The sequence below is a fragment of the Pan troglodytes genome, chromosome 12 (genome assembly GCF_028858775.2).
Source record: "Pan troglodytes isolate AG18354 chromosome 12, NHGRI_mPanTro3-v2.0_pri, whole genome shotgun sequence".
Lineage (NCBI taxonomy): Eukaryota > Metazoa > Chordata > Mammalia > Primates > Hominidae > Pan > Pan troglodytes.
Genome location: NC_072410.2, coordinates 120,971,066 through 120,999,005, shown reverse-complemented (window position 1 = coordinate 120,999,005; position 27,940 = coordinate 120,971,066). Strand labels below are relative to the sequence as shown.

General features: G+C 45.2%; 1 protein-coding gene across 12 annotated transcripts in view; it reads right to left on the bottom strand.

The window, feature by feature from the left end:
- Positions 1-27,940, bottom strand: part of MYT1L (myelin transcription factor 1 like) — a 559,436-nt gene that overhangs the window by 96,731 nt on the left and 434,765 nt on the right. For 11 of the 12 annotated variants that reach the window (XM_009441909.5, XM_024354177.3, XM_009441910.5 and 8 more), the window contains 5 exons: positions 22,309-22,523; positions 11,230-11,480; positions 8,426-8,662; positions 6,676-6,797; positions 5,729-5,797 (listed from right to left, as the gene is read on the bottom strand). In XM_009441909.5, the coding sequence (XP_009440184.1) occupies positions 5,729-5,797; positions 6,676-6,797; positions 8,426-8,662; positions 11,230-11,480; positions 22,309-22,523 (894 nt within the window). Of the gene's footprint in view, positions 1-5,728; positions 5,798-6,247; positions 6,311-6,675; positions 6,798-8,425; positions 8,663-11,229; positions 11,481-22,308; positions 22,524-27,940 lie in introns of all 12 variants that reach the window. The other variant, XM_063789381.1, reaches the window with a different exon arrangement.

The window sequence follows — 27,940 nt, the reverse complement described above, 5'->3', positions numbered from 1 at the left end:
GCAGAGCATCTTGGCCACTGGCCTCTGATCCTGCCACCTCTTGCCTCCTTGTATTACCCAAGTCTGAGTTTTTACTCAGTGAATTTTAATATTTTCTTCATCAAAACCATGACAATGGCGAGGCATAAACAGACAGACCTGCACTGCGTTTCAAATATTGCTGGAGAACTTTAGGACTGTTTCATCGAGCCCTTTAAAAAGCTGAACACTAAAGGTTCTCGATGTGGTGGTTGTTTTGTTTTTGGCTGGCTTGTGCGTCAGTATAGTTAGTTAAAAGAAGTCAGATTCAGCCCAAACCCCAATGCCTGGGTCCCTCCCTTAATAATCCAGGTCTCAGGCTTACTGTGAGAGGAGGAGGAGGCAGGAAGAAAGATTCGCAGCAGGGACCCTCCCCACTTGTAGCCTCTTCCACTGGGCCTAGGGAGGCTCCTGCTGCTGGGCTCGCCCTGACAGTGGACTTGAGAAACAGAAGGAAAGACCGAGGCATTTCTGGCTCATCTTCCCTCAACAAGAAACTCCGTGAACCAAGACCTGGGTGGTTTATTGTTGGTTTGCAGGTTCGTGTGTGTGTGTGTGTGTGTGTGTGTGTGTGTCTGGAGTCATTTTGAAACATTCTTGTTTTAGAAGTTTTACTGTATTATGCTTAATTGTATTTCCTATATTTTAATTTCTCCTACTCATTATGATAAAATAAAACTCCAATAGGCTGTATTTTGTAGGATTTTTTTTGTAAATGCCATAGTGCAAACTTTATAAACCATTTGCAGATGTGAAAATATAAATGGTAGCACTGGGTCCCTGGAGGAGCAAGTTGAAAATGCATTTAGCTGATTGTGAGGAGTGGGCGTGTCAGCTTTCCACCAGGGATGTGGCACAGTGCTGGGGAGGTGGCCACCGCTGGGCGGGTCTCAGCTCAGCTCCCTGTGCGGGTCACAGGGAAACTGCACAAGGCCAAGTGTGGAAATAAAAATAAATTCTCTGTGTGTGTGTGCATGTGTATGGCTGTAGTCATCGCTAAATGTAAGCCTTTAATTCTCAATCACAAAGCAGCACACTGAAGGTGGTGTTATTAATGATTGAGGAGCAGGAATGAAGCATAGGGAAGATTCTGAGCTCGGGCTTTGTCCTGATTTTGAGGAGCAAGCGTGAAGCGTGGGAAAGCTTCTGAGACAGGCTTTGTCCTTGCAGTCGATTGTCTCTACATCTCAACTGGGCAGTCCAACCACCTGTTCCTCAGTTCTCACATCCGTAAAATGGGTCTAAGCACCCCTTCCCCCCTTTCCTCACGAAGGTGACAGTCTGTGCACAAGCATTTTGTCCATTGCGAGGCACCCTACAAGCCTGCAGTATTTCAGCACAAGCGGGTACCACCACAGATCTGGGGAAGGCTCTGGGGCAGGAGCTCAATCCCCGTGCCCTGGGCCGTGCTTGCTGGAGTCCCAGTGGACCCTATGCACGGGAGTGACCCACACCCGAGAAACCCCAGGCCGTCACCTCTTCTCCCCCGAGACATTCCCATTCACACGCATGGCTGATCACGTGCACCCGGGTGCTCTCGGGTGAGCCAAGTCAGCTGCCGAATGGTTCAATTCTTTATAACAGAAACAAGGGTGCTACAGGAGCAATCTTCGAAGTGGGAGATCACACATTAGCTCTCCTCCCAATGTGGAGGCTGAAATCACACAGCTTTCCGTCCTAAAAGAGCTGAATTTACACAGAGGTCAGCTCATTCCCCTGATAAGGAAATACGGCCTCCTGTTAAAGAAACCAGACCCCAGCCGAGGGCAGTTGTAATTCACAGAGTTCTGTGGATTGACTATTGTAAACTGTGAAAGCAAAAGATTACCGAAATGAGGATTATTCCTAAGAACTTGGTGAGCAGTCAAAGCGGATGACCTTCCTGCACCCGAACAATGGAAGCTGTGGGGTGAGCAAAGCTCACATCTCCCTCCAGGAGAGCCTGGTAAATAATCTCCCTGTGCCTGCATTAAGTTTACAGTGGAGAATCTAAGCCTCGGGATGGTCTAGAAATAAGTAGCCTTAGCAAAAAGCAACATCTTGACCTACATTCAAAATGTTAATTCATTGATTTATGATGTATTTTAAAATGCATGTAACCAGGTTAAAAAGATGTGTTAGATGTGGCTAAAATTCCTGTATGCTCAAGCTGAAAATGCCTAGGATACAAGCCTAGAGACCACTGTGCGTACGGGACCATCGCAAGGCCAAGGGACCAAAAGTACAATCTGCTCACTGCCGTGATGACTCAGTCCAAGCTGAGACATCAGGAAAACTAACAAGTGTCCCAAGGTTCTTTTTCCTACAAGGAGTTACACTAATGTCGGGACTCGTGGTATTATAAGATAAAGGCATGGATAATAAGGAGGAATCTTAATTTGGCCAACCAAAGCATCAATGGAAGCTGATTTGTTGGCTCCTCTTAAGAGCCATTCTCTGTGATCGAAATGAGTTTGTATTTGGCTCACATTGGTCATACCTACACCATGCCCATGTCAACAACTGCACACACATCTGGAAGTAGAAAAAAATAATTCCTGGCTGGGAGAATATGGTTCCTTAAGAAAATGAAAAAGAAAAAGAAAAGGCTGACCAGCTCTGATAGGTTTTGCAAGCTCTTTCCTGCTGTTTCTTTCAGGGAATCCTAGCAAATGAAATGTCACGAGAAGAAACTTTTCTGAGAATCAGAGCTCATGGTGGGCAGAGTTCTCACCCCCCAAAACTCTAATTTGCACAAATGTATTTTTTCGCTTTTTGGCCTGTGGTCTCAGTGAACGTCACAGCCAGGCAGGGCTCATGGTGACCCTGTGAGGTCGACTCCTAGAAAGGGCATACAAGGTGACGGTGAAATCCACCTCAAAGCATCGACGCGCAAAAGTCTGCCAGGCACAGAGGCTTTCGGAACTGGGTGTCCCTCCTCCGTCTGCCTCCTCGAAGTGTCCCTTTTACCCTGGGGGCTTCCTCCCTGACTTCTGAGCCTCTGAACTATGTCTTCGACACACCAGATGGGCTAGGGAGCAAAGAAAGCAACAGTCCCAGAGTTGGAGTAAGATTCAGGTGCACGTTAAATTTTAATCCAGTTTCAGTTTACATATTATACATAATTAGACAATGAAGTGATGGATTTTCTTTTCAAAATGTCCCATGTTTGCTGCTTTGGGTAAGACCAGGCAAAGTGTTATCTCAGGAAGTTTAAGAGCTTAGAGGATCCAAGAGCGAGAGTTTATCTGGAAAATTTGTTTTGTCCATGATCAAGAATGTCCTGTTAAAGGCCAAATTTCACAATTCAGTGTTGGAAGTGACAAGAAGAAAATTTCCAGAAAGTTCCATTTGTTAGCTGACACGTATTGTAGAGAATAATTTTGGGGGTAATTGGGGCCCACTTTCTACTATGTGTTTATGAACGATTAGAGATTGTTACAGGACACAGTGAATGGCTTAACATCACGATGTTAATCAGGGACGATGCTGCTGCAGGACAAATTAACCAAACCCTTGAAAACATACACAAAGAATATAAAAAAGGACTCATGCGGGAATTATTCTAAAGAAAGTTGTTGCGAGTCATGAGGGGCTCAGTCCATGCTCCTGGGCTTGAGAGACCCACTCAACAGATCTTGCTGACCCAGATCCAACAAGTAACAGATAAAGGGTGTCACCAATTACAAGGTTAAAGAAAAGAAATTATAACATGTGGTTATACCATGAAGCAACATTTGGTCATTGAAACATTAGTGTTTTTATAGAAGATGCTTGATTGAAATTCTTAGTTTTGAAGATCCATTCATAGAAAGGGACCATCTAAGAAATTCAGTCAAGTTCAGATTTCCCAGAAAGGCTCTATCAGAATAGGATTGACTTTTTGCAAAGATAGGTTTAGACACATGTGTGGCTTTTCGATCAACCAAAATTAGCAAAAGGCCATCCACCTCCTGGAAGATACAGGCTCCCCTCCAGGACAAGACAGGAAGGAGGGGCTGCCCATGCGCACCCTGCCCTGGAAGGCATGAAGAGCTAACCGGCTCCCTCGGAAAATGCTAAAGGTGGGGACCGTCACACCATCTTGCAAGATGAAGTAAGAGAAGAAGAAAGTGCCGATGCTGGAGAAACAGCAAGTTGGCTCGGAATTTCAAATCAACATAAGCCGCCAAGCCCAACGTGAAGGGATGCAAGCCAAAGAAAACGAATCCCTGCAGTCTCTGACCAGTTAGAGGCAACACTAGAAGCAACTTTTACAGAGGCTGTTTTCCTGTCTACAGCTGGCCTGTTGGAACTGGAGATGTGCCAATCTTTTGCAAAGTGTCCCTCGTCAAGAAATTCAAAGGAATGCTGCCATGTTCTGATGTATTGGCCAAGTTCCAAGTGGAGTTAGTCATGTTTTGACCATGAGGGAAATGTGGTTTCGAGCCATACAAAAGACGCCTGAACAAAGTGGGTTGAACTGCTCTTGCTAATGCTGTCCGTTTTGAGATCCTAAAGCTACTTTGTCCATGAGGCACTGTTTTGGATTAGGCTACAGACTTTACAGCCGTTAGGTAAGAGGAAGCCCTCCAGGCGTTTACATTCCATGAAGAAAGTTCCAAGGGTCTTGTGGTGAAAGAGCTAGTTCAGGAAGTCACTGAACATAAGCAGGTGATCTATGGCCCTAGGGCCTTGGACAGGGATCCTGTAAAAGATGACATGGGTGTGAAATAGAAGCCTACACTTTGCAATAGTCCTGGTCTATCGTCAGGGTCCTCGGATGCCGAGGTGGGGTGGGATGATTGGGAAAGAGATCAAATGTGGGTTGAAAAGCAGCATTATCTTTGCCTGGATAACGCTTTTTCCAAACAAAAGGAAAACCAAGCAATTTGACATAATGATATGGCCTGTCCGATAATTTAAATCGATTATCTGGGGACTCCTGGCTCTCATCGCACTGTGAGCATCTCCCAGGTCTCGCCCTCTTTCCCTGTGTGCACCTGCACGTATGCTCTCCCTGGAGTGCGGAGGCTTTGAGACTCCCCCCGTGACTTCTATCCGCTTCTTCCAAACCTGTCTGGACCTACATCTAGAGATGTCTATGTGAAGGAGGAAAATCTCAGTGTTGCAGTATAAATGTAGGTATTTCACCATTTTGCCAGATTTATGCTTAAAAATTACAGGCATAGAGAAGAGGGAGGTAAAACTCTAGAATGATGTGTGTCTGGTTGAATTCCATGATTCTCCGGATCCCCGAACCGTGAGTTGTCACTGTCCTAAAGAGTATTCATGACTAAGACCACAGTGTATTTAAGAAATTAGCTATTATGATGGTAGATTTTGTCATAAGTGCTATTTAAGTATCCATATTGTAAATACTCCTATGAATTTCTTTTAAAAATTAAATTTTGATTATTTACAGTCATTTTCTAAAAATTTGAGTAACTGTAAAATTTCCCTTCCATATGCATGCATATCTGAAGAGAAAACACCCATGCTTTAGGATATTCCAGATAGGAAGGATATGATATGAACAAGCTGGAGGTATGTCAGGGGAAAAGGCAGAATGGGTTGTGTGGAAAAGTGGCTGAAATTCCGAGGACTCAATCCCGTGTCTACATCAAGGCACTGGGGTGCACAGGCCATGTTTTTTAACAGACATTTTTCTTTGCAAATGACATATCCTTTTTTTTTGTGAACTACTGAGTGCATGGATTTTTAAAAGAGAATTATAGTCATTAAATCTTACTTGAGTTCTTGGGAGCTGGTGGCCAGCATACTTCGAATGCTTTTGTCCGCCAGGGGGCAGCCAGACAGACTGTAAGACAGGCCAGGACAGGCAGGTCAGTCAACCGCGAAGCGCGTAACTCCCGAACAAACACAACATAAAAACCGAAATTAAAGAGTTTAATGCAGAAAAGCAATGGGCAAGTGCTGTATATTGAATTTTTTTTGTATAATTAATTCTGAATCGGTTCGAATATAAATTTAAGAAAATATTTCTTAATAAGCAATTGTTTAAAAATAAGATAAAACATTTGTGCTCTTTGGCTTAAATGCTTAAGAAGAATTTTACAAATTTAGGTCGTTTATTTGAAAATAAAAGACATTATACAACACATAAATTAGCATGCTTTTGAAGGTCAACATATAGCACTTAAAGGGTTGACACAGAATTCAACATTTTTACTTTGACAGCATTGTTGAGGTAAGCTGAAAACAATAAATTGAAAAGACAGAATCCACCATGAGAAAAATGAAGTCACACCTTCTGTGTGAGGCGTAATTACCAGTCACATGACCACTCCCATCACACCCTGGAGTTGGACATCTGCCACCAAACAAAAACAAAAACAGCCAAAATAGTAAGTATGTTTAAAAAAAAAAAAACTTTTAAAAAAGTTTCATTGTTTCCAGTTTAGCTGCAATGTCTGCAAGGGGATTTAAGCACCCTGAAGAAAAGCGGCAAAATGCACGGGTTAAATGAAAATGACGCCCCCATCCGACAGAGCGTCACTGGGAACAGGCAAGTGCACGGTTAGCTGCTCACTCTACTGACCCAGCAGTCGGAAACATTTATATGCTGCGAATGTCGCATGCTCAAACGGCAAGGCATATACAGATCCAGTTTTAAAAAATCAGCCAAAGAATGGGAAGATTAAGAAGATTCATAATTTCACCTCACAGCATGCTTACGTTATTAAATCCTTTTTGCTCTCCTTGCACTGAGGGTACTTGGGTTTGGGACTTGGGATGGTCACCTCCCCGGGATACCGTCTTTCTTCTAGAGCCTCCTGGAATGGGTCCAAGTCTTCTGGCTGTGGGCAAAACACAGCTTCAGAGCCACACGGATGATCACATGGCACACAGACTGAGGGAGGTGGTTCGTGGCTCTGGGGTGGCCTCTACATCTTACACATCTTTCTGCTGTACCTTTAAGATCCTTTTGGTCCTGATAACGCCCCTACTGAAAATGCATATTGAACTTTTCTTCCACTGCTCTAAACTCCTAAAATGATGGTCACCTGTCAGTGGTCAGGGCCCTTATTCAATATTCACCTGGCTGTGCTCATCACATGGACACACACACGGTCTGGTAGCCAGAGACTACATTTAACTTGGTCTTCCTCATCCAGCATTCAGCACACACCTGTGGGTGGGCTGCTTTATCCAACACTTGCCTGCAAAGATTCAACACTGGAACTACAGTGTCTTAGGACTGAGCTTTCCCCCACCATTGGTCAGTATTTTACAAGCACGTGCTTTAAGATTCAAGGTAATGGAGACCAATTTAGAGGAATGTAACTGTAAATTTCCTTTTCCCTTGTGTGTTCAACTGCAGTAACGTAGATGTTTCTACAGGTGGCGATGCTCAGCAGACACTTTCCTAAGTGTAGATACATGGGAAGGTTTGTCTTCCATGACGATCCAGGATGAAAACACTTCTGTCATTTTAGGAGGGCTTACTTTCAATTAAAATAAATTTGGAGATTCAACCACCATGCCTTATTTGGTAGTAATGATTCAACACTGCGGGAGAAAAAAATACTTAGAAATTTAGCTTGCCACTCTCATTTGGTTCTTTTTCACAATGCCTGGATATTGAAATCAATTTGAAGAATGCAGATAATAGGCTTATAAGCAGGTGCCCTCTCTGCCAATTTCTACATGGGGCTAATATTTCTTTTTTTTCCATTTCCTTGTTTCTGTAAGACACTAGTGCTTCGATGGTGGTCTCTCTATTGTACTAAAAATACATTTCATTTTTCAGTGAAGAAAGAAGATGTCATAAGACTTTCAAGTCGGTACATAAAGAAAACATTTTTCTTTATTTCTTTTCAAAGCCTAAAGGGCATTATATCTATTTTAATAACCTGAATTTGAACACTGTAGCTACTTCAAAAGTATGTTCTTGACATAGATGTTTTAGTAATACTGTCATAAACAAAGACTTAGGTGATGGTACTAAAATAGTTTATTCAAGGCTAAACTCTTTTGAGTACTTAGGTTTCTTAGAGAAGGGACACTGTCCTTAGTTTCGAAGGGCTAGTTAATTAATAGCACATAGTTAACCATTTAACTATCTAAGACTCCTATTAGAATTCTCTACCTGCAAGGAAAATCCTGTATTGTTTCAACAGGACACCCAGAAAAATGAACTCAGGTGCTATTTATACGTTTTCTTAGAGTAATCATTTGTAACAAAACATATTTGTTAGAAAATAAACTTTATCATTTACAAGAGTCAATACTTTCACTCTAATCAATGTTAGTCGCAAATCTCTTCTGGGTCAACAAAAACTGTTTTCTAAGTCCTCCTCAGCTAAAGGTCATATTTAAAGAGAAAATATATTTTCTCATAAGGTATGTGCAAATGGCTTTTCTTTCAGCTGGGGCCCCATTTTTAAGTCTGGCAGTCAACACAGGCTCAATGAAAAGGACATACAGTAATGTCTTTGGACTCGTCCTCGTCTATCCTCCGGGGTTTCATTTTGGTGTAGTCTACGGGCAAGTCCCAGCAGTCGCCCTCGCCCAGCTGGAAACACCGGTTGTTCATCACTGCCTGCTGCTGGGGGGACATGGGCTCCAGAGGGGTCAGGATGGGGCAGCAGCTGTCCCGCGGCCTCTGCTTGTTCATGCTGAGGTCCAGGGTCCCATTCTCATCCACCTCCATGTCAGGGTTCTGTCGGTAGAAAGACATAGTGACTGTGCTTGGCCTGGCATCTTGTAACACTACGAGTCCTTCCTCCCAGATTACAGTCCTGCCGTCAGCCAGTGTAGCGTTCAACACAGAATTCCTCACTGCTGTTTCCTTGGCCTAAACTCCCAAGGTAAACAGGCCTTGTCTGTTGGTACATTCCTGCTATCCCATGCTTAGCTGCAAAATTGGTTGGAGAATCCAGGCATCCATCCCTCCATCCCTCTCTCCCTCCCTCCATCCCTCCCTCCCTCCATTTCCCTATTTATCTACTGTCTATCCTCTCTCTCTCCTTCCTTTTTGTCCTATTGTATCTCTGATTTAGAGTTTGTTCAGAAGAAAATTACAAAGTGCTTAATTTTAATTTTATTACCGTTGCAAATACCTGAGATAAAAATTTTGTGTGTATGCATGTGTGCATATACATGTATGTGCATGTGTGTGTGTGTATAAACACACATATATCAGCTTAAAAATTCTCTTTTTTATGGATGCTAATAGTTCAAGAATTAGGGAGGAGGATAACAAAAGAATTAGAAGGATGAAGGAAGGAAAGAGAATAAATTATAATTTACCTTGTAATACAATTTTTTTTTTTTTTTGAGGGACAGAGTCTTGCTCTGGTATCCAGGCTGGAGTGCAGTGGCACGACCTGGGCTCACTGCAACCTCCACCTCCCAGGTTCAAGCAATTCTCCTGTCTCAGCTTCCCAAGTAGCTGGGACTGCAGGTTTGCACCACCATGCCCAACTAATTTTTGTATTTTTTAGTAGAGATGGGGTTTCACTATATGTTGGCCAGGCTGGTCTCAAACTCCTGACCTCAAGTGATCCAGCCGCCTCAGCCCCTCAAAGTGCTGAGATTACAGGTGTGAGCCACTGCGCCTGGCTGTAATAAGAACTTTTATAATGAAGATAATTTTCCACTTTACGAAAGAAGATCTGCAGTTGTAGCTAAAAATACCTTTACTACAGTGATTACCGTCTGATCTCTAGATTTCAGCAAACCTGCAATTTAGTCTACTGGCTTAAAAAAAAACCCCAAAGAGGTACAGGGTGAGGCTCTTTCGTTTTTTAAATGATGCTTTGAAATGCATCAATAATTCTGCAGCACTTGCCTCTCCGGAAGAGAGTCAGAAGAATGGACACATGGACAGAAAGTTAAAAAAAAAAATCAAAATACCCCTAACAATCCTGCATGTTTTCCCCCAAAGAGTGACACTCTCCTTAGCAAAATTTGATTTCAGAGCTGGTCTGAAAGCTGCTGCCTCCTCAAGGGTCTAGCAGCTCTCTCCTCTGGATGCAACAGCAGAAGGAAGATGCTTGGAATGAGACCTCCATCCCTGGAGCTGTTACCTTGATAAATTATACAGTATCATTCTGCCTGAACTCTCTTTGTCAAAGTGTACTCTGATTTGAAGCTTTGATACTAATTTAAGCTTTATAATGTTGGATTTATTCTCTCAGTCTTAGTTTAATTTTAAGAAAGTGCAACAAAATTTGGAAGGGGTCTCTGCCTTTTATTTTATTTTTTTTGTGGTTGCCACAGAATCTCTTCCATGCTAACCTTGCATTTTTGCAACCTTGATCACCATGAAAACTGCATGCACCTGACTCTTCTCCAATATCTAGGACTAAATATACTGATAGAAGAAAAAAACATTTGCAAAACGTAAGATTACTGACCTTTCTTCATTCATACCAACTACAAATATTTACAAGAACCACTGTCAGTGTGGTGCACTCAGGTACATGGCCAGGTAGCGCTACACAGTGGAGAGCCCTTTGTTTATCAGGAGAGGAGGTGAACATGTCCGCTGCTCAGCGTCTCCTCTGAGAACACAATCTGACCGCTCCCTGGCACCGCCCGGTTCTCCCCGGCCGCCTAGTGGCCTCGGCGAGGCAGCTGTCTCCCAGGTCTGTGCTGCATCTTAAACGCTCTCTCTCCTGCCCAGCATAAGCACTGGTTCAATTGATAAGAAAATTAAAAATAGACACTCTTCCTATGCCTTTCATAGCACTATAGCATCCATGAAAATGTGGAACTGACGAGTGCTGGCTGTAAATACACGGCTGATCCCTTGGTGTGAAGTCTGATTTTTACTTCGTTTCCCTGCTACCCAGGAGTCCATAGGCAGATCCCTGCATTTCACGTGACAACGGTGCTAGCAGAACTTCCTGTCAAAGTTCAAGGAGACCCACGCTTCGTTTTGCATGCTCTGTGTGGTCACTGGAGACCACAGGAGGCCCACGTGCTGTCCTTTGTTTACAGAAATGCTTCTGGATCCTGGAGAGAAGGATCCATTCACGCACGTTAATCTACAAGATCTGACCCTTGCCTCTGATTTAGAAAATGGATGCGCTTTGGACAATGGTGTGTTCAGGCTGCGTTAAGGGAAGCTGCACTAATTGTTCACAGTGGCGAGAATGGTTTAGGAGATCACGGCGTTTGCCCCATACAGCTGCCCTGAAAGCGCCGCGTGTCTCGGTGGCTGTGTCCGCGGCCCGGCCTCCCCCACCCGCCAGGTGGCTCCACCTGCCCAGGCGCGCGTACCCGCGTGGCGCACAGGTCCTGCGGCTTGGTGCTCAGGTTCTGCGGCATCTCGCGGCAGCGCGTGGACAGGTTGAGGATGGCGGTGGCCGCCATGTGGGCCGCCTCCATGTCGTGCGTGTAGTCGAAGCTGCTCTTGCTGCAGGTGCTGCTGGCGCTGCTGCCCCCGCCGCAGCTCAGGTTGCTGCTGCTGCTGGGCGCGTAGCTGCTGGTGCTGCTGCTGCTGGGGCTGGGGTCCTTGCAGTACCGCTTCGCTGGGGAGACAGGGACAGGGATGACTCAGGCCCCGGCCGCAGGGCACACGGCAGACAGCACACAGCAGGGCCTGCCCGCCCCGGCCTCAGCCACACACAGCCGCGTGGGACGGCCCTCAGGGTGCTGGGGCTTATGCGTAAAGAAAACAAACAACAAGCAAACGAAAACAAAACAAAACTTTCTGGCTCCTTTTTTTTTTTCTTCTTTTTTCCTTTTTTTTTTTTTTTTTTTTTTTGCCCTGGAGGATAATTCATCGACCTGTTGGAGAGGCTGCACCTCGCACCCAGCACAGGCGGTCACCTGGTCCCTCGAAAGACAGACACACGGCTGGCTAGCTTTTAGGAGCCGCAGGGTGTAAGGAAGTGACTGGGAATTCCAGCCCAGTCAAATCCCAGTCGAGGCCCTAAGCGTGAGTGGGGCTCCTCCGCAGCACATGAGGGCTCCTGAGCACTTTGGGTGACCCGACCTGGATCCGCGGTCTCTTATCTGTCAAGAGGTGGGCTGTTCCTTTCAGCCAGAGGGGCTGTGGCAGCCTCCTGGGGCCCTGGGTCCTCTGTGCAGGTGACCAGGTTTCAAGGGGACCTGGAGGCCACCTTCTGGGCCTGTGGGGACCATGTGCTTTGGGAGGTGGATTTCTGGCTGGGCATGCAGACCAGATAGGGTGAGTCCAACATCCTTTTTTTTCTAGAATTCTGATACAGGCCATGGGAGTGAAAGGGGGAAATGCACATAGAGAATAAGCTCAGGATAAATGTTGAAACACCTGAGTGGCCACTTGGTGGTGGCAGACACGCGGGGCACGTGTGCAGCTGCCTCTTTCATAGCCACGGCCTCTCTGTTCCCTGCACTGACCCTCACTGGCACGATTCCCACTGCCCAGTAATCCTTTCTGAGCCACCACACTCACTAACAGCCAAACCAGCACTGAGGGGCAAGGGTTATTTGTTAGAGCTGTTTAAATCTCCTTTAGTACATGACAATGTTTCAGTCCAGGATTTATCCGATGGGTCCTTCTTTACTAATTGTTATCCCTGCCAGTTAATGTCACAGGACTTCATTTGTGCATGGCCAGACATTTCTCTTGGAATCCAGCAGAGTGAAGAGTTACTCAGAGGTGGACCTGGTCTCTCCCATGTCCTAAATCCCTCCCGTCAGTGAGCCCCTCCCTTTAGGAAGCACCTTCTTCCCCAAGAGATCCCTGCCTGCTTCCCTGGGACCGTTGTGAGTGTAGCTGGGAGAACTTGGTGATAGGCTAGAGACACTCTAGCCCGGGTTCTCCTGGTGCTTAGGGCTGCCCTAGTCCTAATCGGCAAAGCTCCAAGCTGCCTAATTCTGATGGAAACTATGGTTTTGTCTGTTGCTACAAGGAAAGGGAGACCTCGCAGGTGGTCATGGCTCCTGCGGTGTCTTCTGTGCCATCGGCAGCAGCTCTGAACCTGGAGCCAGGCTTCCCCAGGGACTCCTTCCCACAGAGGAAGAAGAGAACAAAGCCAAGTGAAGCAAAAAGCTTTCTCACATTGCTGATACGGTCATTATGAGCAATGCTAAGAAATTGCCCTGGATTTGGATACAAAGGGAAAAAAGAAGCAGTCCTCATTGACAAGGTTTGGTTTGGGACTGAAGGCTCTCAGGACATGGGGAAGAGGTGTGTTATTGGTGATTCTGTAATGCACAGGCCCCTGCAGAGGAAGACTGAGGACAGTGCCCAGGGCAGGAGTTGGCCAGGCTGTCTTCGTCTCAGCCTCTGCCAAAAGCTACAGAGAATTCCCCAAGCAAGTAACCGCTTTACACCCAGATTCCTGTGCATGAGCCAGAGGCTCAAATCCACACCCACAAAACCCATGAAATACAATAGTAATCTGTTGATATTATGACTGTGTTTTGCTAATCTGAATGAGCAAAGCCACTCAGAGTGGGCCCATGGCTGGTGGGGCACAGCTGTCCCTGAGAAGCGTGTCTGAGTGTCCATCAGTGTGCCCCTCCCTTCTCTCTACTTTGGGATGCCCCTCCTCTAGGGAGCCCAGCAGTGCAGGGCGGGGTGGGCAGTGGCTGCTGGTCTGAGCAAGGCCCACACGAGGGCCTTTGAGAGAGACCACCGTGGGGCTGCAAAGGAGTCAACCAGAGGGAGACAGCAGAGGCTGTAAGGGCACCCCCACGGGCTCTGTGCAGTGCACACCTTGATCCACCCTAAGCAACCGTCACAAACCAGTTTGCAGTTTGTGATACTCTGGATATGAACTAAAGGTTGTGATTTTACATAATTTACAGTTTTGTTAAGAAATAGTAGAATAATTGTAGGAGAAATGAAATAATAATATGGGGTTTTGTTTTTACTAGTGAGGGCTAGCCACTGGTTTAGGAAAAAAAAAACATTGCCCACATAAATTTAAAAAAATAACACTTTTGTTTTGAAATGAGGGAATTTCAATTCCTAAAAAAAATTAAAGGAATAACACAAGTCAATGCAACAAACAACGGCAGCTGACATAGGTCGGCTGGCAACCTTGCACTCAGCGTTGGCGAGGGCGATGCTCAGGAGTGTGGGCGTGGAGGTGTGGCAGGAGCTCCCGCTCACACCCAGAGACTTCTCGTCATGAGCTCCTCTCACAGTGACTCCTGCTACACTGTGCTCACAGCATCCTCCAACGGGATTGCATCTAGACTTCCACCACCCTATAAGATGCTACCACATGCCCGCTTCACAGATGTGGAGACTGAGGCTGCCCAACGTCCACAAAGAGCCTCGACTGCCATCAACGATGTGTTTGTCTGGGAGAGTTCAGTATCTTATCAATTAGAAAATGCTACCCCAGCATCTCTATACACCAATAACATCCAGGCTCACCATCAATCAAGCAGGCAATCCCATTCACAGTAGCCACAAAGAAAAGGAAATACCTAGGAGCACAGCTCACCAAGAAGGTGAACAATGTCCACAAGGAGAGCTACAAAACACTGCTGAAAGAAATCAGAGACAACACAAATAAATGGAAAAATGTCCCATGTTCATGAATTGGAAGAATCAATATTGTTAAAATGGCCGTACTGCCCAAAGCAATCTGCAGATTCAATTCTACTCCTATCAAACTACCAATGTAATTCTTTACAGAGTTAGAAAAACAATGATTCTAAAATTTCTATGAAATCAAAAAAGAGCCCAAATAGCCAAAGCAATCCTAAGCAAAATGAACAAAGCCAGAGGTTACACTCTACCTGACTTCAAAGTACACGATAAGGCTACAGTAACCAAAATAGCTTGGTACTGGTGTAAAAACAGACACACAGACCAATGGAACACAATAGAAAACTCAGAAATAAAGCCACGCACCTACAACCATCTGACCTTTGACAAGGCTAATGAGAACAAGCAGTGGGGAAATGGTACTGGGATAATGGCTGAGCTATTTGTAGAAGAATGAAGCTAGACCCATACTTTTGCCATATACAAAAATTAACAAGATGGATTAAAGATGTAAATGTAAGATGTCAAACTATAAAAATCTGAGAAGAAAACCTAGGAAATACCCTTTTCAACACCGGCCTTGACAAATTTTTTTTTGGCTAGGTCTCCAAAAGCAATTGCAACAAAAACAAAAATAGACAAGAGGGACCTAATTAAACAAAAGAGCTTCTGCACAGCAAAAGAAACTATCAACGGAGCAGACAGATAACCTACAGAATAGGAGAAGATATTCACAAACTATGTCAGATGACAAAGGCCTAATATCTGACATCTATAAGGAACAAATACTTCAACAAACAAACCACAAATAACCCCATTAAAAATGGGCAAAGAACATGAACAGACACTTCTCAAAAGAAGACATACAAGTGGCCAACAGCCATGTGATAAAATGCTCAACATCACTAATCACCAGAGAACTGCAAATCAAAACCACAGTGAGACAGCATCTCATACCAGTCTGAATGGCTATTATTAAAAAGCCAAAAACAGCAGATGCTGGAGAGGCTGTGGAGAAAAGAGAACACTTATACATTCTTGGTGGAAATGCAAATTAGTTCAGCTACTGGACAGTAGTTTGAAGTTTTCTCAAAGCACTTAAAACAGAGCTACCATTAGACCCAGCAGTCCTGTTACTGAGATTTACCCAAGTGAAAATAGATCGTTGCACCAGAAAGACACATGCACTCGTATGCTCATCACCATGCTCTTCACAATAGCAGAGGCACAGAATCAACCTAGGCGCCCATCAGTGGTGGATTAGATAAAGAAAATGCGGTACATAGACACTGTGTGATACTATGCAGCCATAAAAAGAATAAAGTCATGTCATTTGCAGTAACATGGATGGTGCTGGAGGCCACAAACCTAAATGAATTAATGCAGGGACAGAAAACTTTGTACCACATGTTCTTATTTGTAAGTGGGAGCTAAACATAGAGCACACAGGGACATAAACATGGGAACAATCGACACTGTGGACACTAGAGAGGGGTGTGGGTTGGAGAAATACCTCTTGGGTACTGTGTTCACTACCTGGGTGCAGTATGCCCGTGTAGTGAACATACACAGGTACCCTCTGTGTCTAAAATAAAAGTTGAAACAAAAAAGAAAAATGCTACCTCTATGTGACAACATTTTACTTGAAAGAATTTTTAACTAAAACGACTCTCTGCATTTCTTCCTCTCATCTTACTTGAGTCATCTTAAATTATCCTGAAGTTATAAAATGTAGATGTGACGATGCATTGACTTTCCAAGATATTTAATTCATAAAATGCTACAACTAGATGACGCCAAGTGGATGGTACCGAATTTTAGTCGGTGACTGAACTGTCAAGAGTCTTTTGATGTGCCTATCAACTCACTGCACTCAAATGGGCAACTAAGACAGTATCTACTTTCACATGCATCCTTTACTGAATATAAAAATGTCATTTAAAAGTTTTAATTAAAACAAAAATAAAAATAAGAGGGCCTACAGTTAAAATTGCTCAGTAAAGGAAGGTCATTGGTCCTAATAATTATCCCTATTTGTAAAATGTCAGCACAGCCCTTCATGCCAGTATCTTTTGGACCACAATCAGCATTGCTCGGCTCAGTGCCCTGACAGCAGGGGGCGCTGCAGAGCAGGGGCTTCAAATTGAGGGTGCTCTGTTTCCCCTCTTCCAGCACAGAGGATGCTTGGTCTGATGAGAGCAGTTTCACAACGACAGAATGCACTTTCTTTTTCTTTTCGCAAACAAAGCTTTTTTTTGTTTGTTTGTTTTGAGACGGAGTCTCACTCTGTCACCCAGGCTGGAGTGCAGTGGCATGATCTCAACTCATTGCAATCTCTGCCTCTCAGGCTCACGTGATTCTCTTGCCTCAGCCTCCTAAGTAGCTGGGATTACAGGCGCCCACGACCATGCCCGGCTAATTTTTGTATTTTTAGTAGAGACAGGGTTTCACCATGTTGGCCAGGCTGATCTCGAACTCCTGACTTCAGGTGATCTGCCTGCCTTGGCCTCCCAAAGTCCTGGGATTACAGGCATAAGCCACCACGCCGGCCCAGAGCTATTTTTGATCAAATTTTTTTCAGTCCATCAGCAGACAAGAATGTGTTAACGTTCTTCCAGGCGCCCAGAACATCACTGTATGTTACGAGCAATGCAGCAGCTTTAACTCTAGATGCCAGAGCTGCCTTCAAACAGGAGCAGCCGCTGGATCTTAAACCATCCTAAAAATACCTCTTCAACTATTCCATTTCCTCTACTGCAGGAAAAAAGGAAAAGCACACAGGATTTGTGTGATTAAATACAGCTGTTGACGTAATAATAATAATAAACAAAACAAAAAAATACAAAACCTTCCAGGTAGGACCTTTTCATTCACCTACTCTGCTTGTGAAATTCTTACTAAATGTACATGCCTTGTTCTCCTAGAAATGCCTATTGCCTTATGTATTCACCTTTTCTTGCAGAGAATAGATAAACATGTCTCCACAATATGAATTTCCATGAAAACCAGACAAATGCAATCACAAGATGTCCATCATGGAGATGTCTCCACTAGCTGGGACCCAGTGATCTTTAGACCTAACTTGATTCAGGTCCTAATCTGTGGCACTGAGTCTCATAGTCTTTACACACGTCCAACTAGTGTTTCAAGTAAGTTGAAATACGGACGTCTAATCTTACATGGGAAAGAATGGAGCTTTCTAGCCTGTGGGATGACATCTCCAAGGCACACAGTCTACTTGCTAGAGTTGAGCTGATGTCCAAAGGGTGTCGAGGTCCAGGTTTCAGGCTCTCTTTTCCTCAGTGTCCTTGGCACAGCTACTGCCTGCCTGGCCTGCCCTGGCCCTAGAGGGTGGAGCGAATCTGCAGACCCGGCCTGTGACCTAGCAGGAGCTTGCGGCCCGTGGGAAGACAGGCCGTCTTGGCAGGTGGTACCCGAGAGGTGACACACAGCCATGCTGCAGGGCAGAGTGTGGCACCGAGCTCCATGGACACAGGCAGCTGGAGAGTGGTAGGAAGGGCCGCGGACTGCCTGCAGGAGCAGAAAACTTCACCAGGGAGCGGCCTCTGCTCAGGTAGAGAGGCCATGGGGAAGTCGGGCAGGTGGAGGGAAGAAGGGAGCTCTGCAGGTGGGCGTGGTGGGGCTGGAGACAGAGGGCCAGGGAGGTGCACTCCAGAGGAGTCATGAAGGAGAGAATGAGCTGAGTCTGCAGCTGCCCAGGCAGTCAGGGGAGTTGTCTGTGTGGCCAGGAGGGCAGGGAGCAAAGAAGAGGAAGTGCCAAGATGATAGGAAGGTCTGAGCGCTGGAGAATTTGGAAGCTGGGAATAATCAAAAGGAGAACATGGGCAGAGCCCATTTGGGGGCTGGTAACCTGACAGGATTAGGCCCCCAAGGATGGGGTGTGTTGCCTGGAGACACAGCAAAGGTGGAGATATAATAGGCCAGGGGTTGGCAACTTTTTCTGGAGAGGATTTTGTAGCAAATGTTTCGGCTTTGGGAACTGCGCGATTGTTTTTGTGGCCACTCGGCTCTGCCCTGCACTGTGGGAGCAACCGCAGCCTGCCCGCCAAGCCCTGAGGGCAGCCAGGTGCCAACGGCACCCTATGCATGGCATGGAAACGGAATTTCACACAGCTTTTATAGATCAGAAAATATTATTTGTCAATTGTGCTTTTCTGCAATTCTTTAAAAATGTCAAAGCCATTCTTAGCTCACCATACAAAACAGGGTGGGTGGGCTGTGGCTTGGAGCTCCCGGGAGAGGGCAGGGCCCAGACACCCAAGTGGATGCTCAGTCCTCCTCCCCTCAGCCCCTCTGTCAGCCTGCGTGGATTTCTATTTCCTATAGACAACGTGAAGCCCCTTCCTCAGCAGCCCCCGCAGCTTTCCCTGTTCTTCCTTCTCACGGGTCTCCGTCCTGGCCTCCAGACCACTGGCTGTGCTCACCATCCTGTGTGTTTCCCTACTTTTGCATGATTTCTGCTCAAACTCTACGATCTTATCTAAAGTTTGCCACTTCGGTAAAGAGCACGCTAATCCTGCAGGCAGAGGGACTCCTCACTTCACTGGGCAGCAGTGTGTGTTTCACTATCTTGTGTATCCTGAGGGAAGGCATGATAGACTGACAGGTGGATAGGCAGACACACAGACAGACACATAGACAGACACAGATTGACAGATGGACAGCAAGCACTGGTGTGCTGTGTCTGGAAGGATGCAGCTGGTGAAGTGAAGATTTTGTGAGTGGTTTGATCACAGCTGGTGTGATTTAAGAGATGATTCTCCAAGGCTGTAGGGAAGGTCCTATGTTTTATTTCATTCTGTATCTCCATGGCCCTGACCTTTGGTTGCTAAGATCTGTACTTTTCTCCCTTACGACAGGCCCATTTCTCTGCCTCTTTTTAGGAACAATGACTCAATTCTTTGTGCACCTGAAGCAAGTGTTGGCAAAGATACATTGGAGAGTAACTGCAGACAGCAGTCACTCTGCAGTCAGAATCTCCCACCGGGTGCCCAGGAGTGGGGCCAGATCTCCTTGGATTACACCCCATCAACAACCTACCAGCCAGTCTTGTCCTAGTGGGCACTTTCCAGGAGGCTTTTTTTTTTTTTTTTCTTGAGATGGAGTCTCGCTCTGTTGCCCAGGCTGGAGTGCAGTGGCATGATCTCCACTTACTGCAAGCTCCGCCTCCTGGGTTCATGCCATTCTCCTGCCTCAGCCTCCTGAGCAGCTGGGACTACAGGCACCCACCACCAGGCCTGGCTAATTTTTTGTATTTTTAGTAGAGACGGGGTTTCACCGTGTTAGCCAGGATGGTCTTGATCTCCTGACCTTGTGATCCGCCCACCTCGGCCTCCGAAAGTGCTGGGATTACAGGCGTGAGCCCCCTCGTCCGGCCAGGAGGCTTTTAAAATCTGTCAGATGAGTCTAGTGAAATGGAAGCAGAGTGTCACTAAAAGCCCAGACTTCACGCCCACACAATACATCCGTGTAACACTTGAGCCTCTAAAATTTGTACACAAATAAGTGGAGGGCCGGCTCATTTTCTCACTGCACTGTGGCGAGAGGCTGCATTTCCTTTGCTCTGTTTTCCTGAAGCCCTAACATTCAGCTTTCAGCCTGTCTGCTCAATAGATGCTTGTTTCTAGGGGGTCAGCTGCAAAGCATGGCTCAGCTTTAGTGTCCACAGGAGGGCCTCTGCCGGGCATGCGATGATCAAGGCCAGTAAGTAACATGTGATGGCGCCACACACCCATCCCGTCTCGGCTGATCCTCACTGCAGCCTCGCAAGGTCAGCAGAGGACACTCTTGCTTCCTCTCTGCTCCAGAAGAAACCCATGGCACTAGGCTAACTTGTCCAGTAGCATCCGGCTCCTAAGAATGGCACCGAAAATCTGCTCAGTGGATTTGACTTCGGGTGCCCTAAAGGCACCGTGACCTGGAGACGGCTCTGCTGGTCATGACTTCACCCAGAAGCCCCCTTTCCTTCTCAGGCTGGAGTCTGACCTTAACAATGAAGCTGAAGAAAGAAATCAGCCCACACGGAACAAGAACAACAAAAAAACAGGTGCGTAAACACGAACATCTAGTGAAAGAATGGATCAAATCCCGGTAGAACATCAATGAATTGGAAATCATAGAAGCAGCCTTCAATTAGGAGAACTTAATTTCTTTTGATCCTTCACTTGTAGATGAACAAATGAGATGACAAGAAACCTGAAATTATTACAAAACAAACAACAAAACAAACCAACAGAACTATTTCTGTTATACGCTACAGTCACTCCTTTTATCCATTTATGTCTGTTTCTGACCAATATATGATACCTCCAAGAAATACTAAATTTCATTCACTATACAAATAAATTATTATTAAGGCAAGAAATACCATAGCTTAGAAAGATGTGCAGCAATTCCTGTAGAATAATAAAAATGGTTTCTGAAGTCCCCAAGCATTCAGTTTAAATATTGTGTGTGTATGTGTACTGTGATTTTAACTAAGTACCTTTTTCTTTGTTTTTGATACAGAGTCTTGCTCTGTCCACCAGGCTGGAGAGCAGCAGCACAATATGAGCAGCTGGGATTATAGGCATGAGCCACCATGCCTGGCTAATTTTTGTATTTTTAGTAGAAACAGGGTTTTGCCATGTTGGCCAAGCTGGTCTTGAACTCTTGACACCAAGTGATCCACCTGCCTCAGCCTCCCAAAGTGCTGGGATTACAGGCATGAACCACTGCAGCCAGCCCCAAGTATCTTTTTCAAAGAAAAGCTTGATGACCTTTTTTAAAAAACAATTTCCTTCCCCTGTGCTAGAGAGCATCATGATAAGACTTCTAAATCATCAGAACATTTACACCCCAAGTCCCAATTGGTAAAACTTGGCAATTACGTCTATACAGCCTAGAATTTAAAGCAGACACATGGTTAGATAAATAAATAAAATTAAATAAATACAGTCTTCCCCTCTAATGAAAAACTACTTACCACCTAGCTTTGTAGTGAAATGGTAACTAGTTCATACTCTAGGTAGTGGCTCAAATAAGCATTGGTCAAAATAAACTACCCCTTTCCCGTGAAGCCCGTGGCACTGTGTTTGTTGCATGAGCTCTATTTTGTTGGTGCCACAGCTGCCACAAGCCAGCAAGGAACGAAGCTACGGCTCTGCCAGCAGCACCCCAGGCTGGGCCTTGTTTTGCCCCACCGTCCCCAGTCGCAGGGGGACCCCGGTGCCGGTCTTCTGTGAAGAGGCGACAAGGAGGCCACCAGCTCTGGCTACCCGGCAATCACTGGCAAACTTCTCAAGAGTGCCGTCGTGTCGTGCAGGGAGCACCCCAGGGATTCTGATTTTATTGGTCATGAGGGCAGGTTGGGCATGAGAATTAAGAAAAAAATCTCCCCAGATGGTTCTCATGTGCGTGCAAGGCTGAGAACACCAAGGAGATGGGTGCAGAGCTCCTCAAAGCTCCTGGGAGCCCAGGGCTGCCTGCTCCCCCCTGCACTGTCTGTCTCAGAGGCATTTATTTAAAGGAAGCGTATAAGATAAGGGCACTGTCTTCCCAGTACCACAAAAGACAATAAGCCAGTCCATAGCTTCTCCCTCTCCACATTCCACGAGCAGCCGAGTGCGCTGTCTCGGAATTATTGAGGGGAAACCATCTCCTTCCTTCCCCTGAAGTTTTGCTCACCTACAGCTGTGTGGACCTGAGGGGCTTTCAGCTCCTGGGCTGTGCTATGAAAGTCCTGTTCTTTTGGTACCCATCGAGTGACCACCACCGCTCAACTAATTTGTAGGACATTGATATACACAACAACAACATCATCAATGGCAACGTGTCTCTCATGTATAAGAGTGTGCACCTCCTACCATCATCATATCCTTTGGGGGATATATCCCTGGTTTGCACCTTGGGAGCTATGGCTCGCTTGCCATAAGTATGGTTGTCGTAACTGTTGTATTCAAACGAGGTCTTGGAATATTTCTCAAGCTCCTTGGCCAGGTTGGAACGTGGCGTAGTTGTGGGGACATTGTTTCTGTAGCCATACTGAGGAATCTCCAGCTGCTTCACAAAGCACATTGGCCTGGAAGTAAACAAGAAAACAAACAACAGCTTGCTTTCCTGTGGCTTTGTACACGACGAGCTTCACATTAAAACTAGAATATCTTACTTTTTAAAATGTGTTAAACAATCAGAACCTTGCACTAAAACTACAACTTCTTTATTTTCTGAATAAAAGACAAAGTGTGTTTTAATTATATAGCATCAAATAAACTGCCTAACAGTCAACTTTGGCAATAAAAAAGGACAAGAAATAAAATCTTTAAATATGTCCTTTTTTCCTTCTTTCCTGTAAGAGGTCTGGTTGGTGATGACATGAGATATGAGGATGGGGACAATTCCAGTCCTGAAATTTCTTTGCAACGGTTACAAATGGTTGCCGAATTATACACAAAGACGTTGCCTCAATAAAAAATCCCCCTTAAAAAGTTAAGATGGAAGTAAAGAAATACTCTTAGGGACATAGACTGAGACAGAACCAGATCAAAATGTACCTAACTGGACAATGAGGTAGGCTAGGTGGTAATGTACCTTGTCAAGTACTAGAATATGCATTCAACGTTTTTATCTAGTAGTCATTTCTTAATGTCTTTGTAATAAAATATTTAAAAGGAAGGACACTGGGTCATTGCTCACTCATAGACACCATGTCGTGTGTGTGTGTGTGTGTGTGTGTGTGCGTGTGTGTGTCCACCTCTTCATCGGTCTAGCTCATAAGAGGAGTTTTTAGACTTTATACTCGAAATAACTTTAGACTTGCAGAAAAGTTGTACAGAGGTTTTCTTTACACCCTGACACCAAATTCCAACAATGTGACCATCTTCATAACCATCAGACAAGAGCAAAACCAGGTGACTAACATTAGTATGGAGTTCTTTCCTAAACTAGAGGCTGTATTTGGATCTGACCAGTTTCTCCACAGATGTCCTTTTTCTGACACAGCCATGCAGGGTCCCACAGTGCACTAAGGGTCCTGCGTTCTGTCCTCCCCCTCAACAGCTCCTCAGTCTCACTGGGCTCAAGACTTCATGGATTGGACACTGAAGAGCTGGTCAGGTTTTGTAGAATCAGATACAGACACATTCTTTTTGTTGTTGTTGTTGTTGAGATGGAGTCTCGGTCTGGTGGTCTGGGCTGGAGTGCAGTGGCATGATCTCAGCTCACTGCCACCCCCACCTCCTGGGTTCAAGCGATTCTCCTGCCTCAGCCTCCCGAGTAGCTGGGACTACAGGCGTGCACCACCACACCTGGCTAATTTTTTTGCATTTTCAGTGGAGACAGGGTTTCACCATGTTGGCCAGGCTGGTCTCAAACTCCTGACCTCAAGTTATCCACCCACCTTGGCCTCCCAGAGTCCTGGGATTATAGGCTTGAGCCACCACGCCTGGCCATAGATGCATTGTTAATCGTAACATCCTACAGTCTCATCTGCCATCTTTGTATTTTTCTCAAGTGATTCTCCTGCCTCAGCCTCCCAGGCAGCTGGGATTACATCACGAACCACCACGCCTGGCTAATTTTTTTTTTTTTTTTTTTTTGAGACGGAGTCTCGCTCTGTCCCCCAGGCTGGAGTGCAGTGGTGCGATCTCGGCTCACTGCAAGCTCTGCCTCCCGGGTTTACACCATTCTCCTGCCTCAGCCTCTCGAGTAGCTGGGACTACAGGCACCTGCCACTGTGCCCAGCTAATTTTTTTTTGTATTTTTAGTAGAGACGGGGTTTCACCACGTTAGCCAGGATGGTCTCGATCTCCTGACCTCGTGATCCACCCACCGCCTGGCTAAGTTTTGTATTTTTAGTAGAGACAGGGTTTTGCCAAGTTGGCCAGGCTGGTCTTGAACCCTTGGCATCAAGTGATCCTTTTTCAAAAAAATACTTACAGACCTTTTCACATCAGCATCATTTTACACACTATAAAGCTAACAAAATATTGAATTTTAAAAGCAGAGAGTTTCTTGTTGAATTTTTATCATTCTAAATTATATAAAATGTATTCCAAATAAAGACCCAACCAAGCAGGAAAAAACAAAAGGTGGTGAATTCATGTATGAGTGTTAGGTTCATAGTCAGCTTAGGAAGGACAGTCATTTTTTTTTTTTTAAGACGGAATTTTGCTCTGTTGCCAGGCTGGAGTGCAATGGCATGGTCTCGGCTCAATGCAACCTCCACCTCCAGGGTTCAAGTGATTCTCCTGCCTCAGCCTCCTGAGTAGCTGGGATTACAGTCTCCCGCCACCACGCCCAGCTAATTTTTCTATTTTTAGTGGAGACAGGGTTTCACCATGTTGGCCAGGCTGGTCTCCAACTCCTGACCTCAGGTGATCCACCCGCCTCGGCCTCTCAAAGTGCTAGGATTACAGGCGCCAGCAACCACACCTGGAGGAAGACAGTAATTTTTGAGTAAGATCCTATTTCTTGATTACTAGTATCAGTAAGATCTGCAAATATTGCCTGTACCTCTAGCACAAATGTGAAATTTTAGCAGATGTATGAAATTATGATATCAGCAGGTACAAATGTGTACTGTTTAGGAAGGAAACTCTTTGGCAACAGATGTGCAAACAATATTTTGATTGTTCTCCCTGGGGATGGAAATCTGAGGGGTTTTGATTTGTTCCTTTCCTAACTTATTTTCCACAAGTATTCTTGTGTGTCTGAATAAATATATTTTCTCTTGAGTCTTGCTCTCTTCCTAAAGGTGATGCACACAGGCACACCAAAATCATCTATACTTGCCTTACAGGTAACAGGTTTAAAACTATTGTCTTGCTTTTTTATGATTATTTTCATGATTATGTTTTGCTTTTTTATGATTCACTGAAAAAATATTTAGAAGACACAAAAGCTATTTTTTAAAAAATCGCCTACAGATCTTCTAGAGACAAAAACTTTTAAGGTTTTGGTGTATTTTTTATGATTAACTTAATGCATTTTATATTTACTTCAAATAGTTAGAATCTTACACTTTTACATATTTTATGCTTCCATTTTACATGAGACTTAATTTCCCTTTTTGTTTCTCAGGCTTTGAAAACAGTTCTTAATAGCAGAATGATATTGAAATCAATGAATATTATACTATTTAACTATTTTCCAAATTTTTGATTTTGTTGCTGTTATAAATTCTGACTTAATAGGCATCCATGTAGATAATCTCTTTTTACTCTGATTATTTCATAAATTTATATTGGTTTTGGTGCAGTTACAAAGTTTTGATAACTGAATTTTTTAAGAAAAGAAAGTCATATTTTAGACTGATAGCCATATCTATACTTTTATAACAGTATTGGATATATATCCAATTATATATATGTAAATTGGATATTGGTTAAATATCCAATTTATTTGCCAAATCACCAATACATTTATTGCGATTTCATTAATTTAGCCGATTTACTTCTTGTCAAATCAATAAAATCATGTAATAATTGACTGTCTATTGTTCTTGAGACATTTTCCCAGATAATATGATGGTACATAAATGAATAAACCTGTAGGCCTTGCTTTAAAAGATGCTGGGGCAGGCTGGGCATGGTGGCTCATGCCTGTAATCCCAACACTTTGAGAGGCTGAGCCAGGAGGATCACTTGAGCCCAGGAGTTTGAGACCCACCAGAGCAATATAGGGAGACCCTGTCTCTCCAAAATAATAATACTAATAATAAATAAATAAATAAAAAATAAAAAAAATATTAGCCAGGCATGGTGGTGCATGCCCATTGTCCCAGCTACTCAGGTGGTTGAGGCGGGAGGATTTCTTGAGCCCAGGACATCAAGGCTACAGTGAGCCATAATTGTGCCACTGTACTCCAGCCTGGGTGACAGAGTGAGACCCTGTCTCTAAAAATTTTTTTTTAAATTAAAAAAAAAAAACACAAAAGACCATGGGTGATGTGATCATATTTCAAGGGTCCAAATGCTATGAGAATTCTGGAGAAGAGAGAACACTCCAGGCTATGGAATTCAGTTACGTTTGAATGGAGAAAGGGATGTTTGAAGTAAGTTTTACAGAATGGGTTGATTTTTAAGGTTAAGATCTGTGCGGGGAGTGGGAGGGGGCGGTGTGGTAAGAAAACATTCCAGGAAAAGAAACTCAGCGTCCAAAGGTGAGGAGGCAAAAAAGCCAGGAGAACCCTCAGGGAATAGCAAGAGACTGGCAGGCAGCCTGGGACCAGATCAGCCCAAGGGCAATCTGTTTATTCCCCTGGCGGGGAAGGCCAAAGGCTGGGAGAAGCATAATCCCCAAGCCTTAAAAAGATCAGGACCAGATCAGAGGGAGATAGGAGGGGAGGAGAGGCTTCAGCTAGAGGGCCATACGCCACACCCTGACAGAGGCTGCAAGTCTGGGACTGGGAAGGAGGCTATAGACTTGGCCAGGATTGGAAGCACCTACTTAAGTCTCAGGCTCTTGTTCATTGAACGATTTATTTAAAGACTTTTTAGAATCGTAACTAGTTAAATGACCGTAGGTTTAACTTCATTCTCTTTTCTTCCTTCCTGTCTCTTCCTTTTCCACTGAAAGAGCACCCCTACATGGAGACCCTGTGGGGAATACAGACGTGCTGGGACAGGGACTTGTCCTCCAGGTGTCACACCCGGCATGCCAGGTAAGCCCCATGGAGGCGGAAAGCCCACAGGAGCCTCACGCAGGGCCAGTGCAGGGCCCAGCACCCAGCGCCTCCCTGGACAACCAGGAATGGCTGTGGTTGGTCAGTGTGCATTGCTGGGCTGGCCCGAGACCTCGCACTGCAGTGAGACTAGGGTCTCTTTCTTCTTGTTAAAAGCCCTGTCCTGGCCTGGTTCCCATTCGAGTCAGAGGCACAGAGGAGAACGGCTGCAGCTGCACAGTAGTTACTCCCAGCCTCTGCTCGGTTGGCATTTGGTGGGGTTTTCTTTGCACCAATCCAGAGACAGGGATGCTGCATATGAAGCCACAGGAGCAGCACAGAAGGCTTCAGGCTGGAACATCGGAGTGGAGGCTGTGTTTGAACAAAGTGGTATTCACAATTACATGCATGCCTGGTCTCCAGCTGCCATGAGCTTCTCCCTGAAATCCCCACTCTGTGCTGGCCCCCGAGAGCAGGGCAGCCTGTAGGTGGGCAGTCGTAGGTGGGCAGTGCAGCCCCCGGGAGCAGGGCAGCCCGAAGGTGGGCAGTCGTAGGTGGGCAGTGCAGCCCCCGGGAGCAGGGCAGCCTGAAGGTGGGCAGTGCAGTCACCTGGTGACTCCAAGAAAGGCCAGATACTAGAGTTCTTCCAGCTTCTTGGGGGTCTAGCCAAAGTAGGCTGAAGAAAATTCATAAAAGCCCTCAGCAACAAATTTCTCCCTACCAACTTTCAAATTCTCCTTTGACCAATAACGATTCCTTGTTGGATTACGCAGCCCCGCGGGTTGGTCTGTTTTACTGGGTGGGGGTGGTTTTCATGTTGCCAATAATTAGCTGTG